This window comes from Lytechinus variegatus, chromosome 1 (genome assembly GCF_018143015.1).
Source record: "Lytechinus variegatus isolate NC3 chromosome 1, Lvar_3.0, whole genome shotgun sequence".
Lineage (NCBI taxonomy): Eukaryota > Metazoa > Echinodermata > Echinoidea > Temnopleuroida > Toxopneustidae > Lytechinus > Lytechinus variegatus.
Window position 1 is genome coordinate 61,828,064 of NC_054740.1, and position 19,954 is coordinate 61,848,017.

Sequence of the window (19,954 nt, forward strand, 5' to 3'; positions counted from 1 at the left end):
CTGGCAAATCTTTCATGACACCGCTCGGTCATTTGGTTTCCTTTCCATTTCAAAATATCTAAATTCAGAGATTTCCACATACACAATGTATGACAGCAATCTCTGCAAGAGTCATTTGATGTATTGTGAAAATGTAATTAGTTATAAAGGGTGTTTTCTATATAAAAAATATCAAAGTTAAAAAGTCAGTTATAAAGTTTAAAGGTCAGCTATATAAAAATACATGGTTTGTTCTTGTGATTTCTAAGCTATGACACCAGCTAACTCATCAGCTCTAATTTGACACCTTGCATGCATATCCGTTGTCACGGAACACAAAGGGAGCATCCTACGAAGGGGAAGGGTACAAAACCTACTTTTGCCAGGTTCTTTACACAACCTAACTTGCTGTTACTTACGTTTGTGTCTGTGCAGATCTCTTGGTTACATTGCACACTCTGTATTTCCTTTTCATGTTTCCACAATGAGTGATCTCAATCTTCAACCCTGGATAGAATTAACAACAATTTTTTTGTTTTAATCTTTGTCAAATACACCTAAATGTACATGTATATGAACAATTAAAGCAACAGTAAATGTATGAAAGATTGGTGCATAAAGGAAGAATGGTTGTCTTCTATCATTACATAATTAATAAAAAGTCAAAATTATTCATGTTCATCAAATACATGAAAATGAACAAACAATACTGTAAAAAGGCAGATTGGTGCAAAAAGAGAGATAAAAATTGTCTAATCAAGGGGTGTTTCACAATTTAAATGTAAACTGAAGTCCTTCTTACATGCCAACGCATTTATTATTTTAAATAAAATATTCTTTTTGTTTTATTTCATTTTCTTGTTCTTACATGGATGTCAGAATGTGTTCCAGAAATTTGATTAATTTTCCATGGTAAAGTATCAATCAAATTGCTTAGGATGCAAAATTTGCTGAGTTTTGAGCAATTTATGAAAGTCAACATTTTCCATTCTTTTTTTTCACAAACAATTCAAAATACTTTTTTTTTTTTTTGAGCCAACACATGTGTGCATTCTCACTCTGTAGAAAGATTAAATCTCTTACAACAAAAGATAGTAATAGAAGGTACATGTAACAGTATCATTTCTAGGAAGTTAAAAAAGCACATAATTTCACAGATATCTTTTCTCTGGGAAAGCACTGACCTTTAATCTCTTTGGTGAACTTGACTCTATGCGAGTCTGATAGAGGGCGACGTTGATCCGATAAATCCTGGATGTCTAAGACCTCACATAGGAAGTCAATCACTGACTGACAGCTGTAGAAGGCCGTTGCAGATACTGAAAAATAGTAACAAAATAAACAAAAAAAGTTTAAAGTGATAATCCAGTCGAGAGAGAGATGTTGAGAATTTTTGTGATCTCTCTTTTCTCTTTTTTGGGTGATAAGTCCGAAAATGGGGGTGCGGTTTAGAGTCCGCTACTAACAGTATTCAGTACAATCTATCATAGAAATCAGTCCAACGATCAAATGGTAAGATATATGTTACAGGGTCAAGATGGCCTTTCAGTCTAGATGACCAATCATGATGTCAATGACTTTCTATTACAGTGATTGATTTACATCAGAGGGGCATTCCATAATGCCATTTGTAATCTACAAATGATTCTACACATGACTGGAACTAGTTTAAGGCACCACATGTAATTTTTTTTTAATCCAATCAAATAGACATTTGATATAGCGCCTTTTCATTTCGGTTACAAAATGCTGCACACACACTACTCCATGTTTGGGCCACTAAAACAATAATTGAACATCTCAGAATGATCATCTTAGTCTAGGCAATTCATTTTAATAGCTAAAGTTGACATCCAATCTTTGTACATCAAGATTCTAAATATCAACAAGCATGTAAGTGCACAGATTATCACTCGTCTAAATCTGAACGGAAAATTCAATCTCAATATATTGCAACAATGTGGTATCATTTTCAAATACCTCCTCCAGCCCAAGAATGCTCAAGAGTAATAAATCACTTACAAAAAGCTTTATGAAATACATCCTGCCTTGTTTACACGCACTTACCATCTATATTGAGCATCATTTTCCACATGGATGGGCGGATACTCTGATGGAAACCAAACCACACCTCTCTACCGCCACCTAAAGGATGTGAGTACTCATCAGGAGGAGAGAAGAAGGATCGACCAACAGGGGTGTACCTGAAAGAGCAAAATACAGATTTAAAGTAGACACATTTGGTATACGTTGACAGGAAATGGTATGGAGAAGCAAATCAAATAGATAGAATGCTTTAAAACCAAATTAGCTTCTTCAAATTACCTGAAGGATCCCCAAATCTTTCTTTCTGATTTCAGAAATAATTATTGGTTGCACAGATACAGTGACATCACAGAAAGCAGACGATTAAGAATAAATATCATCAAGAAATTTTGAAAATCTAACTTTGGCCCTTATATAATTTTAAAATATACATTACCTCAGAGATGGTAAATGTCTCATGATAACATCCAGAGCTTGCACAGCATCGTGTGGTATATTGACTACTTCTCCTTTCAAGGCCGACTCTAGCAGGGCCAAACTCACTTTGCCTTCAAACTTAATGGAAGCTTTGAATATCCTGTCTTTCCCCTCTCCTGGTAAGGTCACTTCAAGTTCCACCTGCTGCTGGTTCAGAGAGGCAAAAATAATTAAGATTATTCTTCCTGATCAAAGCTTAGAAAACATAGTTGCAACCAAACAATTATTTCATAAGAAAGTTATTAACATCAAGGTTCATTGCTACAAAATATTTGAAGGCCTAGATCTGGCACTTTTACAAAAACATGTGATTACATTTAAGATCACCAACAAAGATAAACACATGTGGTGCAGTGTATTATCAATGCCTGGATTAGACCCTACACCTGGATTGTCCTGCTTATTTTACTAATTTAACAGGAACTACACAATTCCTACCAGAATCACTCGACATAATGTATAAATACTTTGATAGTAATTTCATTAGATTCAGTCCAAACTCATTTTGAAATCTTTACTGCAACTAGCATGTACATTTAATTCTAACATCTTAAATACTAGTAGTATACAGTTTCAAAATCTATCCTAATTTCAGTACTTTCAGGGCAGAAAATTTGACTGAGGAATGATGAAATTTTTAGAAAGAAATATAAATTTTTAATTGCCAGATACAAGATTACGATCTAATACATGTAAAAAATAAATTGTCATTAATCTGTGCTGCATCTTTCAGCAGGAATCAGGCATTAAAGTCGTTTCTTTTAGAACAAATCCAGAGCCTATAAGGCGTTACATGTCTTACTTTTGTTTTTCTTTTTCCTTAACCTTTCCTAAAGATTTCTGCATTCCAATTATTTCAGCTATGATGAATTGTGAGGATTGGTAATTGCATGATTCCTGCAGGAAGACACTGTTGAAACTTTTGAGAACCAACAAATTTGATATTGGATGAAAGTTCAATCTACTTCAATCTCACCTTTTCTCGATCCAGAGGAATCTGTTCTTTACAGTACATGTTTTTCCTGCCATCAAAGACAGGCAGGTTGTTCTGAAAATATCTCCCCTTGAAGGCTGTTACAAGTGTGTCTATCACATCTCTGAAAAGGAATTGAAATTCATTGAAATGATAATATAAAAAAATAATGAAAATGATGATGGCAATAATGATAATTAATAATGATAATAATATCAACAATAACAATATGTAACACAGCATACAAGCACTACTACATACTCGACTGCACTTTGAAAGATACTTCCATTTCTTATTCTACAAAGTAAGAAAGTTTGTAACTTAATTGCTTCCTACATGTAGATTTAAAACCAGGAAAAGACTTGGCCTTTACAATGGGAAGTTAATCTCTTTCTTTCAAGTTTCCATTCAAATTTAAATGACTTAGTTTGGTCTACAATGTTTAGACAAAATTGGGTTTAAAAAAAAATAAACCTTGTGTTTAAAAAAAAGAATACTGTGATAAAGGTATACAGTTAAGAGGGAAAAGGAGATTATTAAATGCGGTATGTGGATTATCAAATCAATGATAAAAAGACAAAATAAAATAGCAGTAAATCCAAGAATAAGCACATGGGCTATTCCACGGTTACCCATGTTACATTTGGAGACACCTTGACTCATACTTGGAGCTGTAACTCCATTATTATTATTGATAGGAACTAAACATCTCTTTATCACAACAAAGTACGCAGTCTGACTATCCTTTGTATAAAAACAAAACTTGGGAAATTTTATTATGCTCCTGGCAAATTTTTGAAATGTGTCGGTTACTCATGTTACATGATTTGGACATGCATAAAATGAAAAGTCGACATAAGTGAAAAGTGTCCTCATAAAAGGCTCTTACAGTACATACATGTATGAAAGTTGATTATATCCATTTCAATTTTCAAAGAAGTATATTAGGGAGACAAACTTTGTACATAATTAAAAAAAAAAAGAACACATGGTTTTTACTAGGGGTGCAGATAAAGTGGTTACTCATGTTACATTTTTGTCCATGTATGGTCAACAACATAAATGTCACTAAAAATTCAATAATGTGTCTAAGGTTTTTGTTTCTGTTTCGTAATAATATGAGTAGGATTTCAGATGCCAGTTTATGTTTAAAGGTAACATTCTGAATAAGTTCCTCCTCTCTTTTACTTAATTGTCAGTATATTGGTAATGTATTCACTAAATTGTACGAAATCTGGCTTGGGCTGTGTAAATAAAAATATGTAAAACAAATGTATTCCATTTCTTGCCTCAAGCCCTCAATATCAATTAAAAAACCAGCAATAAGTATAAGTAAGGCAAACACAATTAAAATGTACAGTTCAGATATGCTATACAGTGCGTCCCACAAAAAACGAAACCAAGCTTTATCGATAATTTAACATAATCACAAAAACAATAGACAAATGACCTACCATTTTAAAGCTTAGAATCTCCTCTGTCTTCTAGTTCTAGAATTACTTAGATTATTTCTCATTCACGCATGAGTGAGCAAAAACAATTTGAAAAGAGGATACCAAAAAGTCACTTGGCGGGCCGTATCTGGGTTTAAAAATATCACATTTTAAAAAAGTTCAATATCTGCTCTTTAATTTGATCCCTCAATTACAGAAAATGGTCAAGAAATTAAAAAGTTCTGGTTGTTTGAAATAAGGCTTGAAATTCAATAATTTTCAAATGAAGAGGTTTTACAGGCTAGCGTCCAAACTCATTCGACACTCTGTTTTATTAACGATCAGCCATGCATTAAGTCTTTTGTTACCGTGCAAAAGCTTCTGTGGGGAAACCGGTGAAAACATGTCTATTTGATGAAATTATGGAAATACAAGCATTATTTCGAAGGATCATAACTTCTTTACTTCTTGACCATTTTCTGTGATTCAGGTATCAAACAAAAGAGCAGAAATTGAACTTTTTAGTCATGTGATTTTTGAGTTTTTGGCATCCTTTCTTCGAATTGTTTTTGCTCACATGCATGAATGAAAAACAATATAAGTAATAACAGATGAAAGAGGAGATTCTCAGCTTTACATTGGTAGGTCATTTGTCTATTGTATTTATGATTAAGTTATGATAAATCTTTGCTAAATCTCGGTTTCATTTTTTCTGGGACGCACTGTATATTGAATTTGAATTTTTAAGCTCAAGTCCACCAACCTATGAAATTGCCCACATTGATTTCACCCACACAGCCGAGCCTACAGGTAGACACACTCATACACATTCTTCACTCCAACACGCAGCATTTTCACACTCGCAACAGACAAAAACAATACACGGGAAGTTCAAAAATTGATTTGAATAGAGACAGAGAAAATTCAAACAATCATAACACTGAAAATTTCATCAACTTTGGATATAAAATAAGCAAATATTACATGTATGTATGTAGATTGACATGTATGTGATCTACAATTGCATGAGAGGTTATGTTTAAGGGGCTTTAACTATTCTAAGGAGTAAAATTGTCAAAATCACAAGTCAATAATTTTTTTTTACAGAACAACGGTTCTGGAAATTTAGTGTCCCATTTTCATGTATAATCCTCAACATCATTGTTTACCAAGTTCAAAGTAAATGTATATACTTTATATTATGACATATATGTGACTACAATGAAACTTGGAAAAGAGCAAATCCTACTGTACACACCTGTTGATTCTCCTCGGACATTTCTCTGGCGTGATATTAACTTCATAGTGGAAAAGATCCAGGGGCGGGATCTTCACCTGGAAGTGGTTTGCACGAAGGGCAATGGGACGACCATCCTGACCAAAGCCAGGTCTTCTGGGCATGGCTACTAGGTCTGTGGACTGAGGAGGGGTACCTGGAGGCTGTCCTGGCTGCTGAGGTGGAGGCTGCTGGCCTGGTGGAGGGGTGAAGGGAGCACCACCCGGTGGACCACCAGGAGGGCCACCAGGAGGGCCGCCAGGAGGGCCGCCGGGTGGACCACCCGGTGGACCGCCAGGAGGGCCCCCACCTGGAGGACCTCCGGGCGGACCCCCAGGAGGACCTAATGGGAACTGCCCTGGGAGCCCAGGTTGGTTTGGCGGATACTGGGGCATCCCTGGAAAATAAAAAGAAAAAAATGACAGATTAAAGCATACTGTACATGTAGGTACACTCAGGCTGGATACTTTAGGGCAATTCCATAAAATGATCAACCTTTTTGTACGTCCGACAGTCTTACTTAAGTTACTGTAGTTTATAAACTGACTAATTCATGGTCCTTTGATAACATTACAGACTGTCAAAAACACAAGAAATCAAAGATAGAAAATTTTATGAAAGTCCCACATATAGGGGGTTGGACGAACATATTTTATGGAATTACTACATGTAATTATTCACTGCACAAGTGAGGCTTCACACGTAATACCATGCATGTTGGGTAAATGTAGGCCTGAAAGTAAAACTCATAACAGTCAGTGCATTAAAAAATTACATGTATATCAACAAATCACATCCGTAAACTAATTTTTACACAAATCGAATGGTCACCAGATGGTACATTTAATACTGATTTCATACATTCAACTATCAAAAGTACATGTACATGGCTATAAATGATATTTGGCAACATAAAGCCAGATACAAAATTATATTCATAAAACTTTATGAATTCAAAACATGGCAACTCTTTCACGCAAAACAATTAGGGCTGCACTAGCGAATGCATAATTCAGGTGTGTTGATGATGTGGAGCATATATGTACTGAAAATTTATGTTTTACAGGATAAATTTGAGATTTTACATGAAAAAATGTAATCTTGATCGAGTGTCCCATAAAATAAAAATTTATAGACCTGAATTTTCAAAATAAAAATCCTTTTCAAAAGCATACATGTATTGTAGACAGGGCTGAAAATTTCAGGCATAATCTTTGTCTGTTGCTTCATGATTATATCCAATTCCTAAACTTAGAAGATAAAATTGGGGCCCTAAAGAAAATTCAAAATAAAATAAAAAATAATAGGTGCTAGATTTGAATATTTAAATTTTCACAAAGAATCAACAGTTGAAAAAAAAAATATTATTTGTTTACAGGAAGATTTGAATATTAGAAAATGATCAAATTTAATTCACATAATTGACTATCTAAAGGACAAGTCCACCCCAACAAAAATGTTATTTGAATAAAAAGAGAAAAATCAAGCAAGTACAACAATGAAAAGTTCATCAAAAATAAATCGGATGTGAAATAAGAAAGTTATGAAATTTTAAAGTTTCGCTTAATTTCACATGACACATCCCGGTCAGCAGGTCAGTATGCAAATGAAGGAACTGATGACTTCACTCACTCACTATTTCTTGTGTATTTTATCATATGAAATATTCTAATTTTCTCCACATTTTCCTGTGAAACAAAGTTTTATTTCTCCCTGAAAATGTTATACCATTGATTAGCATTTTATGGTTCAGTCAAGATGGTCCTTTTTGTCAAATCTGCAAAAATTGAAATAATGTACAATTCTAACAATAAAAAACAGAAGAAATAGTGAGTGAGGGACATCGTTGATTTTCTTGTTTGCATGTGACTAAATTGTGCATATAACGACATGTATTTAGTGAAAAATAAGCGAAACTTTAAAATGTCATAATTTTCTTATTTTACATCAGATTTTGATGAAACTTTCAGCATTACGCTTGTCTGATTTTTATCTATTTATTCAAATCAGTTTTATGAGATGGACTTGAACTAAAGACAGGCTTTAAGTTAATGAGTTCTAACATGTATGTCTGAAAAACATGCAAAAATTTACAAAAATATATGCCTCAATAATAAAATCTTAATCAAAACTTTGAAAAGTTCAAAGAATGCTGCAGTTCAAAAGTCATTTTCATTTTCCTTAAATTTTCAAATACTGAATTGCCAGGGTCTTTCCACAAAATTGGGGCAGAAAATCTACCCTATATTTTGTGCCATTTAGAATAACAGTACCGGTACTCGATATTTATAAACATACATGAAATGAGAAAAACAGTGTATTCGAATGTTATATGGACATGATCTTCCTTTGGTCCTAAAAGTAAACTTTTACATTTGCTGGACACTGGTACATGTAGTCTACATGTAGACTACAAGTACAATTTTATAAATTTCTTATTATTAGCGTCCGTATCGTGGGTGAAGAACAATAGAAAACAAGATGGCGGCGTAAACATCGGGCAAGTCTCTTCCTTCTTTCATGATATTTTTCTCATTTTTTGATGAATTCTTGTCTAGAATAAAATCCATGGCGTGGAAATGTCGGAAATGAAGTTGTATCCCATGTATGGTTGGAACTACCCCTTATCGACCACCTAATCTTCTAAGCATTGTATCTACGAAAATATTCATCAATTTTACCCAGTTTTCATCTCATTTGTGCAGAAAATTGAGCAGATCAGATTCCCATGTTTCTCACGGCGACTCCGATTCAATCAGCGTATATATCGACGAACAACGAATGCGACGATTTTACATTTGCTCATTTGCACCCATCTTTTGAAACCGACCACCCCCGATACTCTAAGTTTACAGCCTATTCTTGTCGCTGTGGCGAAGTATTTTGACTCTTCCAAATCAGTTCTGTGATGTCAACATTCTAAATGATCGTCTCACTACTTCCATTGCGAGCTCCGGCGATTGACGACGATGATTCGACGATTGACGACGGATACTTGTTCTAAAGCCGTTTCCTATCGGATTTCTTGGTTTTTCAGCGGAGTTTGGGTCTGGTCAATACAATTTTGATTAATTCTACTAAATATTTACTTTTTGTTGCTTCTTTTTTTTCTCGTAAAATCGATTCTTACCGTTTCTATGGACACTGCGTCTACTCTCCCGCGCGTATCGTTTGTAATACGCAATAATTTTAACGCGCGCAAGGTGGTCGGTTTCAAAAGAGGTGGTCGATATGTAGTAGTCTCACCATACATGATTTAGGCTAGGCCTACATTGTAGTTTTAGAGAGAAAGTAGAAATCTTGGGGGCGGGGGTTTCAGGTTTTTTAATAGTGGTACACACAAACATGACAAATGTATATAAACGAAGACCTGGCTTCGTATGAGAGTAACCTTACGTTAGTAAATGATTTTTACTCTCTAGAAGCCTCCTGGCTACTTCTAACATCGGGCGGCGAATTCAAGAGGTGTTCGGAAAACAAGGTGGGATTTTTGTAAGTACAAGTACAAGTGAGTTTTGTGATATTTTTTTCTTGCTTTTAAATGATCTTTAGAATATTTGCCACAAGTTAGTGACAGATAATTTGTTCAAATATTAAAACTGGCTTAGATATAGTCCTTTCGTTTGTAAACAAAGTGCGTAGCTTTTAGGTCCCCCATCATAAATTTGTCCGGCAAAATCGTGATATAGGCCCCGCTCGAGAAACACTTGTAATCGATTATACTACCTCAATATCTAGGTTGCTAACTTCAGCTCACTATATATACTCGTGATATAGGCCCCGCTGCTGTATTGAACGGCTTGGAATGTCCGTGCGCGGGGCCTGTTTCACGAGTATAGTACTATAACCGTTATATAGGCCCCGCGCTACGGCACTGCAGACACTCCAACACAGTAGTGGGGCCTATATCACGAGTATATATTAAGCTTGCATCCTAAGATAGTCGCGAAACAGGCCCCGTCCAATGCACTTGTCCCAACATTCGCACGTGTGTGGGGCTCGGATGACGGCTATATAGTATACTCGTTATCGAGGCCCCTTACACTGTTGTGTAGTGGAAAATAACGTGGTCGTGGGGCTTGTTTCCCCGCGCGGTGGACGATGAGAATTATCACGGGCGGCGCCTCCCCCGGGGGGCTCCAATTTGTTTTCCAAATAAACAAGGAAAGAATATAATGGGCGGCGCCAGTTTAGGGGGCGGGGGGGGGCTCCAATTTCATTTTTCAGATATCTATCTGTCGATTTACTTATGTATGAATATAGTTATCAATCTATTTGTATTGATTAATTAATGTATTCATTAATCATTTAAGTTATTTGTGTTTAGTGTTTTTTCTTTTGTGATCTATTTGTATTGATTAATTAATGTATTCATTAATCATTTAATTCATTTGTGTTTAGTGTTTTTCTTTTGTGATCTATTTGTATTGATTAATTAATGTATTCATTAGTCATTTAATTTATTTGTGTTCAGTGTTTTTTTTTCTTTTATGTTATATATATGGAGAGAGTCAGAGGTCTTTTTTAATTTTTTTATTTATGCGGAAGTTCATTTATTTCAATCTATTTTTATTGATTATGTATTTATATTGATTAATAATGTATTTATATTTTTTCATTTAATCTATTATTAGGTTTCATTTTTTTCTTTTGTGATGTAGAGAATCAGAGGTATCATTCGTTTTTAATTATATCTGTGCGTGAAATTTCGTTTATTTATTTATCAATCTATTTTAATTGATTAGTATATTAATATATATTCATTAAGCATTTAATTTATTTCTTTTCATTGTTTTATTTTCTTTTGTGATATAGAGAGTCAGAGGTATCATTCATCTTTAATTATTTTATGTGCGGGAGTTTATTTATTTCAATCTATTTTAATTGATTAAGTAATGTGTTTATGTTGATTAATAAATGCATTTATATTTATCCATTATTCATTCAATTTTTTATTTATCAATCTATTTTAACTACAGTGTTTTTTTCTGTTGTGATATAGAGAGTCAGAGGTATAATTTGTTTTTAATTATTTTTATTTGTGGAAGTTCATCTAATTTATTTTTAAATATTAATAAATGTATTATTAATTATAGGATTTATTTGTTTTCATTTTTTGTGATATAGAGAGTCAGAAGTGTCATTCGTTTTTTAATTCTTTTTATTTGTGGAAGTTCATCTAATTTATTTTTAATTGATTAATTAATGTATTATTAATTATAGGATTTATTTGTTTTCAGTGTTTTTTTTTGTGATATAGCGACTCAGATGTATATCATTCGTTTTAATTCTTTTTATTTGTGGAAGTTCATTTAGATTTTTATTCAGTCTTTTTTTAATCGATTAAGAAATGTATTAAAAAAACAAATATAGTTTCTCTTATGAAAAGATTGAACACATTTTTATGAGACCAAGACAATGTACTCTGAACAGTAGATTAAGAGAATTTCAGTTTAAAATGTTACACGGCATTGCTTACACAAATCATCACTTGTTCCGTTTTAAAATCTCACAAAATAACCTTTGTTGTTATTGTAAAAAAGAGGAGGAAACATATCGCCATCTTTTTTTGGAATGTGAATATGCTTGTCTGGTTTGGGATAATTGTAAGGAGATGTTTTGTTTTATTTCTACGGGTAATTTAAGCTGGGAGGAAATTCTTGTTAGGGGTAGAATTAAAGGACGAAGGAAAAGAACGCTTAATCAATCACTTTTTAATTTTTGTTAAATTTTTAATCTTCAAAGGGAGGGAAAAGGGTGCACATATAACCATGGATGAAATTAAAAGGAAATTTAAAGAAGAAGAATGGGAAGAAAGAAGGCTGGCGCTAGGTAGAGGCAAGATGTCTCTTCATTTAAGGAAATGGGAAAATCTTAATTAAAAGAATAAATAGGGAGAGTGAGGCAAAGACGAGAGACAAAGCCACAAAACAAAATAAATAAAAACACAGAAAAAAAACAATACGGAGAATTGCAGTCCCTTCCATGTAGAGTATAGGCATAAAGGGGAGAATGCTCCTAACCTGGGGACGGAGGGGAAGGGGGGGGGTGGGAGGTGGAACAACATTTTTATCTTATTTTCTCTCTGATCATGTCATATATTTTGTTAATATTTCATTTTGTAATTGCTGAAACGCATTAGTATATTAATTTCTAGTATTTTTTAAGTTTGATAAGTTGTATAATTATATTGTAATGGATTTATTGTATAATTTATAATTATGTTTCAAATAGTTTGTACAAATTGTTTATAGAATCTGATTATGTATGTTGATTTGAGAGAATATAATAAAACATCCTTAAAAAAAAAAATTCTTAATCGGAGGTGCTCGGCCACGGAGAAGCCGTGGCCGAGTGGTCTATGCGCCTGGCTGTACATGGAAAGTCCGGGGTTCGATCCTCGGCCACTGCACCTACAATGCTCTTTTATCCTGCATTCAAATAAATGGAAATGCTATATGCATTATTGGTAACTAGGTGTGCACTTGTGTTTAAAAAAAATTATATTTATTAATTATTTACTTTTTTTTTTCTTTTTTGATATGGAATCAGGGGTATAATTCGATTTCATTTTTTTATGTGTGGAAGTTCATTGTTATCTCCCTTGTTTTGGGGAAAATAAATTGGAGGCCCCCCCCCCCGCATTTCTGGGCGTTGTGGCGTGCGCCAGTAATCCAAGCTGTGGGGAAGTTACAAATTGATGCGGAGGTTCGAGTCCTGGTCACGTCTTTCGGATGGTGACGTTAAAGGTCGGTCCCAGACGTAAATAATGATACACGTCTGACAAAACTCAAATACACGCACACACATTTCATTATGATTATTTTTTGCGGGAGGGAGGGGTTCATCAATAATCAAATTATATAATTCTTGTATAATTCCCCCAATCTTCCATTTATTCATTCATGTAATCACCTGGATGTAAGAATTCAATATTTATATATATATATTTTTTTTCAAATCGGCTTTCTTCTCTTATTCAATATTGAATCATTCATCTGGCTTCGTGTGTATTATCGATTTGTATTTTTCATTCCTTTCATAAATGCACCCCCCCCCCCCCCCCCCCCCCGCTTCCCAACTTTTCATCCATTTAAGTTCAGAAAAGAAAAGGAGTAGTCATCATTCATTCGGGGAAGATTTATTAATTTTCTTTTGGTTTGGTCAATTTTATTATTGCTTGAGGGATATCTACACTATATTTAACTTAATCTATATTTTACTGAGACTTATCCCCCCCCGCCCCACAATTGGGGATCGGCCTTTCATTATGTATATTATCTATTTTGGGTATATAGTAGGCCCTACTTTTCTACCCAAATATCAATTTATTCATCTTTTGTTTTTAAAAAGCTTACAATACCGTTCATTGATATTCCAGTACTTTCTTCAGCTAACCTATTTTCCCACCCTGCAGTCATTTTAAAACTTAAAGGGATGGTCCGTGTTGAAAGTATTTATAGCTTAATATATAGAGTAGAATTCACTGAGCAAAATTCCGAAAATTTCCTCAAAACCGGATATCAAATAAAATTATTGAATTTTAAAGTAGTAATATTTGTTAAAACAGTCGTCATGAATATTCATTAGGTAGGCTGATGTCACGACCCCACTTTCCTTTTTCCTTATGTTATTAAACAAAATCATTGCTCGATTTTTTTTTCACAATATATTTGTGAATAATGCGTCTCCTTTATAATGAAATAAGTTGCCCCAATGAATATCTAATGCACTAAATCAGTTGCCAATCCAATGTTTTAAGTTCTTCGTAGAAAAAAATTAAATCAACCTAATTTTCATAATACAAAAGAACATTAGTGGTGATATGACGTCACCAATTTGCTAATTGAATTATTATGATGACACACCCAAGACTGTTTCATCGGATTGATGCAAATTTTCAAAATGCGATAACTTTGTTATTCCTTGTCCGATTTTGATCATATTTTCAGTGTTTTGTTTATCTGAATTTTCTTTATTTGTAGGCATACAAATCATACTATTTTCTGCCCACAGTTTATTAGCCAACACGTTTATACGAGATTCTTTCCATTACCCACTTTCTAAGTCCAGTCTGTCGTTCTTATTATATTTGTGGGACTTTTTCGGGTGATCCCTCTCAATATTTAAGCAATCGTGAATTATCACTTCACTGTTCATTAATATTTTAGGGGGGGGGTGTGGATTTACGGTCACTGTTACTCATGTTGAGAGATCGATTTTCTTACTTTTTATTAGGGGTGTATTGAAGTTGATTCCAGTCTTTAAATTTTTATTTTTATGAGAATTGCCAATTATTTATCTTATTTGAAAATCGCATCTGTTGATATTGTTTTTTTTTCTAGGTTGAAAATCAATTGCTTAACCATAATTCATTGACGAAACTAGTGCCTTATATTAGGGGTGCATTGAGGTTGATCCCTGTCTTTATAGTTATATTATTTATTTTTATTAAATAAATTTGCCAATTATATATCATATTTAAAATCGCATCTGTTGATACTGTATTTTTTCTTGGTTAGAAATCAATCGCTTACCCATACATGTAAGTATTAATTGAAGAAAATAATGTAGGGTGTTTATTAATTTTTGTTTAAGAGGGAAATAGAGACATATCTATTCAGTTTCTTTCTTGGTAATTTGGTGGCTCTGAAAAGAGCCGTTGTGTTTAGAGGCGAGATTAAATCTCAAGCCAAAATGACTCCTGAGAGTCATTCGAAGTCGCTGTCATCGGCTTCGCCCCAGGTAAAGGCGATCCTTGAGTAGTTGACGACTGCTTGGACCTGCACCCTCCTCTTTCCTTCCTAATCTCGATGTAGTCAGCTGCACTGGCGTTAATCCCGGGGGTTGGGGGAATATATCCCCCCACTTTTCGAGGAGGGGGGGGGGGTGGCCAGTACAAACACCCCCCCACTTTTTACGGAAGAAATGAAAAAAAATCACAAGAGATAATTGTTTTGTTGGTGAAAATTCTTCCTAAAATACCGCTTAACAAATAAAACAATAGGCCTATCATTGGATAATAAAATGCAAATAAAGAGCCAGTTCACCATTTGCAAACGAAATACTTTTGTTCTTATTATAACATTGAATTAAATTAAATGATTAATGAATACATTAACTAATCAATACAAATACATCACAAAAGAAAAAAAAACACAAATAAATTAAATGATTAATGAATACATTAATTAATCAATATAAATAGATCACAAAAGAAAAAAAAACACCAAACACAAATAACTTTAATGATTAACGAATACATTTATTAATCAATATAAATAGATCACAAAAGAAAAAAACACCAAACACAAATAACTTAAATGATTAATGAATACATTAATTAATCAATACAAATAGATTGATAAATGAATAATGACTAATAAAAAACTATATTCATACACAAGTAAATCGACAGATAGATTTCTGCAAAATGAAATTGGAGCCCCCCCCCGCCCCCTAAACTGGCGCCGCCCATGATATTCTTTCATTGTTTATTTGGAAAACAAATTGGAGCCCCCCGGGGGAGGCGCCGCCCGTGATAATTCTCATCGTCCACCGCGCGGGGAAACAAGCCCCACGACCACGTTATTTTCCACTACACAACAGTGTAAGGGGCCTCGATAACGAGTATACTATATAGCCGTCATCCGAGCCCCACACACGTGCGAATGTTGGGACAAGTGCATTGGACGGGGCCTGTTTCGCGACTATCTTAGGATGCAAGCTTAATATATACTCGTGATATAGGCCCCACTACTGTGTTGGAGTGTCTGCAGTGCCGTAGCGCGGGGCCTATATAACGGTTATAGTACTATACTCGTGAAACAGGCCCCGCGCACGGACATTCCAAGCCGTTCAACACAGCAGCGGGGCCTATATCACGAGTATATATAGTGAGCTGAAGTTAGCAACCTAGATATTGAGGTATGATCGATTACAATTTTTTTCTCGAGCGGGGCCTATATCACGAGTATGCCATTTGTCATGCACGACATGCACGAAAATAATTCATTTGTTTTTCGTGGAGATCTGCGGCACATGTGATTGTGATGCAAAAAAAAGTTGATAAAAATCAAATAATTTTACCATATTCATAATTTTCATGAGAGTTGGAATACCGAGTGCCAAATTGTCTTGATTCCTCTAACTTTTAATTGTCCTGTTATTGTTAATTATTGTTATAACGAACCGGTACCTACCCGGCCTACCGACGTAGCACAGCCAGGCACAGGCGCAGTGCAGCGTTTGCAATGACGAATGCGGCAGATACGGTATAATTTTTCAATATCTAATGACAAATATTCGTACGGTCTTACCATATGGGAAATTGGGCGGAAAGGCAGGTGGTTGATACATCTTTCCTCTTTCAAAAATTATATAATTTGAATTTAAATAATGGCAAAATAGGCCGTAGTTGAACGTTTATTTCAGCATGTCAAGTGATCTTCCTGCTTCATTTTTGCACGTCCCGATTTGCGAAAACTCCATGACCCGGAAGTTCACTCGATGCAAGAAAAAGGCCGAGGTCGTGCTTCTTTGTCATAACTGCGGTGTTGCATGTCTTTCTTTCTTTCTTTTTTGTTTGTTTCTTTGTAAACTTATTTGTTTGCTTTTTTTCTTTCCTTTTTTGGGGGTCTGCTGAGATTTTTATTCGTCAATGCATGTATACAAAGAAATTTAGTTTAATACATAGGTACACAAAGACTATATAGGCCTATATATATATATATAAAATACAATTTTAGTTGGGGGACGGTCCCCCTAAATTTATTTTTGAATTTTGATAACCTTTTTTTTTTTTTGCTTGTCAATTTTTTTTCCTGCGTCCCCCCTAAATTCACGTGGACCCCCCCCCCCTGAAACGTGTGTTTTTTTTTATTCAATATTGCAAACTTTTGGTTTTGTAAATGGATATGTACTTTGTATAAAAAACTGAAAGCTGTGTTTTTAATGGCAGTATTTCAACAGGTTATACTTTGATATAGGGAGGGAGGGGGGGCGTTATCCGCCCCTATATCTGTCTAATTAATGTATTGAAATCTTGGCTAACAGAATAAGATTTGAACCAGAAATTCACGGAATTAAGTTTGGCAACACAGAAGTTAAGCAAATTTTATACGCAGATGATATGACAATTTTTGTAAAAGACACTCGATCGATTGAAAACCTAAATACGATGTTCGAATGCTTTTCCGAAGCGTCAGGGATGAGGATGAATAACTAAAACCTTTATCATGTTTATGTTACTGGGACACCATGAAAAAATAGATCAAATTTTACCTATTGGCATGGGTGTCGATCACGGGGGGGGGGGTTGGGGGGATATATCCCCCCAATATTTCAAGTGGGGGGATGGCCTGTATTATCATCCCCCCCCCCCCAATAATTTAGGGTAGAAAAATTATAATAATGATGATGAAAAAATGAAAAGTTTGATCATGATGATTATAGTATGCCATCAATCAGTTTGTTTCCCTCGCAATTTGTGTATATTGTTATTAAATGAAAACACTCTTTTTCAGGACTATTAAACAGATTGGTGGAGGTTCAAGATGAAAAAGAATTAAATGTTTATGTATCTGATATTTTTTAACACATGACATAAAGGACCCCAACGAAAATCAACTTTTGTTGATATGGTGTTCCATCCCACCAGTGATGAATAAATTAATTTAAATAAATCATTAACTGAAAAGGGTGGAAAAATAAACGGGAGTAAAAGGGTGGAAAGATAAATAAAGGAATGACGGTAAGCCCGATGGCGCACGAGAAGCCACACAGGTTGTAATTTGTGCTAGTCTTAATTGGTCCGAATCTGCATTTTATCATCATGCATTATAGATATTGCCAGTCAGGTTAGATTTAAGAGAGAAGTTGTATACACAGAGGCGTCGATCCTGGGTGGGGGGGGGGCAGGGGGCGATCGCCCCACCAATGAAAATATTGGGGGGCAAACATATCGTTTTGCCCCCCCCCCAATAATTCCGCATGTGCAACTAAAGAATAAAATAAGATTGTATAATGCTACACTGAAATCAGCAAGCGAGATTGAGATATATACCAACTCGATTTTGATTTAAAATCGTGCTCAAGATGTCTGCTTTTCAGATTGGAATATAAAAATTTCAGCTCGCGCTTCGCACTCGCATCATGTACCAAATCCGGCCATACTTTTCATGATTATATAGGTGAAGATAATGTCCCGTTTTCAATTCTAAACCTCAAAAGAACTTTGATTTTTGAATAATCTTTTGTTGGATATAATAATATATCTTCCATGAAAGTGTCCTTTTTTCCAGATCAAAATATAAAAATTTTCAGCTGGCGCTCGCATCTATTGTTCTTCTAGATACCCATCTTAATCAGTGGTACCAAAAATGCTTAGAATATCAAGCTTTCAGGTCAGAATATAAAGAAATTTCAGCTCGCTCTCTTGTGAGATACATGTATCGACCCTCCTCATGAGTTACTACAAACAAACCTAAACAGGTACATTTTTCCTGTTTTCACGACATACTAAAAAGATTTAGCTCGCGCTTCGCGCTCGCATTGTTAGTGAAGGTGAGATATGTGTCTCTTTCTCATGAGTTATATATATATATATATATATATATATATATATATATATATATTGTGATCGAGCGCCTTTGGAACGTTGATTCATAATTTGCCCCCCCCCCCCGTCTGAAAATGGATCGACGCCCCTGTGTATACATCATGCTCAATAAACAGATCACTATGTACATGGTCCAGTCAATTTTTGTCATTTTTTTCTCGGTATGAGTTTAAAATAGGCTTACTTGTAACACAAATTGAATTTCAAAAAAAATTATACAAGTATAGTACACTACAACAATGAAGGAATTTCCAAGAACACCATGCATATCAACCACTCCCAAATGTCCTAACTTGTGATTTTAGTGGGGGTAATGTTGAAATATCCCCATCCACAAGAACATTTGTGTCAATCATCCCCCCCAACCAAGAATACCGATCGACACCCATGCGTATTGGTAAAGTGGAGCAGATGGTTACAGATCTTAGCTATATATTTTTCAATAGATAGATCGAGAAAGTCAGGTAAGAATTAATTACAAATTAAGAATAAAGAAAATTTTGATGTGGTGGAAGCAAAGGGATTGGACATTAATGTGTAAAATCCGGTTAATTAAAACAATTTTGTACGATATAAATTGATATACATTTCTTCTTTTACCCTTGTCGCGACATAGAGGATCTTAATACATTGATCTTTGGATTTTTATGGGGTGGTAAAGACATATTGTCTATTATGATAATGCTGGTCTAAAAAATGACAGATTTTCAGTTATTCATTAAGACACGAATTCAAAATTGAAAAAATATTTCAGACACTATTACCAAACGGTATGGGAGAATTGCTATTTTTTAGTAACCTCTCAATGAATTTGATAGAATTTGAACTGCCAGAATTTATACAGAAATGTTTGATGTATGGGTTAATAAGAAATTGTTTTACTTGAAGAAGAAAGGAATAAAAGAAATGAGATTATTTTCAATAATAGGTTCATCCGTTTGAATGGACAAATTAACATATTATAATGAAAAGCTGCCTTTTAAAGAATATTTATAAACTCCATCATATTGTAGATTAAGATGGGAAGATAAAGTCTATATCGACCTTTTTAAAAATGGGTTTAGATCGTTTTGAAATAGAAGAGATACCCGAAATTTTTAATAACATTCCATACCTATGGATGGACTCGCTGAAAAAAGAGGGTCAGTATC

At 34.4% G+C, this 19,954-nt stretch overlaps 1 protein-coding gene across 4 annotated transcripts in view; it reads right to left on the minus strand.

Moving 5' to 3' along the window:
* The window catches only part of LOC121418932 (protein argonaute-2-like), a 42,359-nt gene extending 25,672 nt beyond the window's left edge, over nucleotides 1-16,687 (minus strand). For 2 of the 4 annotated variants that reach the window (XM_041613178.1, XM_041613161.1), the window contains exons 1-7: nucleotides 16,504-16,687; nucleotides 6,167-6,581; nucleotides 3,479-3,599; nucleotides 2,462-2,649; nucleotides 2,047-2,183; nucleotides 1,164-1,298; nucleotides 399-486 (exon numbers count right to left, since the gene is read on the minus strand). In XM_041613178.1, the coding sequence (XP_041469112.1) occupies nucleotides 399-486; nucleotides 1,164-1,298; nucleotides 2,047-2,183; nucleotides 2,462-2,649; nucleotides 3,479-3,599; nucleotides 6,167-6,581; nucleotides 16,504-16,543 (1,124 nt within the window). In that variant the 5' untranslated portion in view covers nucleotides 16,544-16,687. The remainder of the gene's footprint in view (nucleotides 1-398; nucleotides 487-1,163; nucleotides 1,299-2,046; nucleotides 2,184-2,461; nucleotides 2,650-3,478; nucleotides 3,600-6,166; nucleotides 6,582-16,503) is intronic. The other 2 variants (XM_041613169.1, XM_041613152.1) reach the window with 2 other exon arrangements.
* Nucleotides 16,688-19,954: the final 3,267 nt, after the last annotated feature.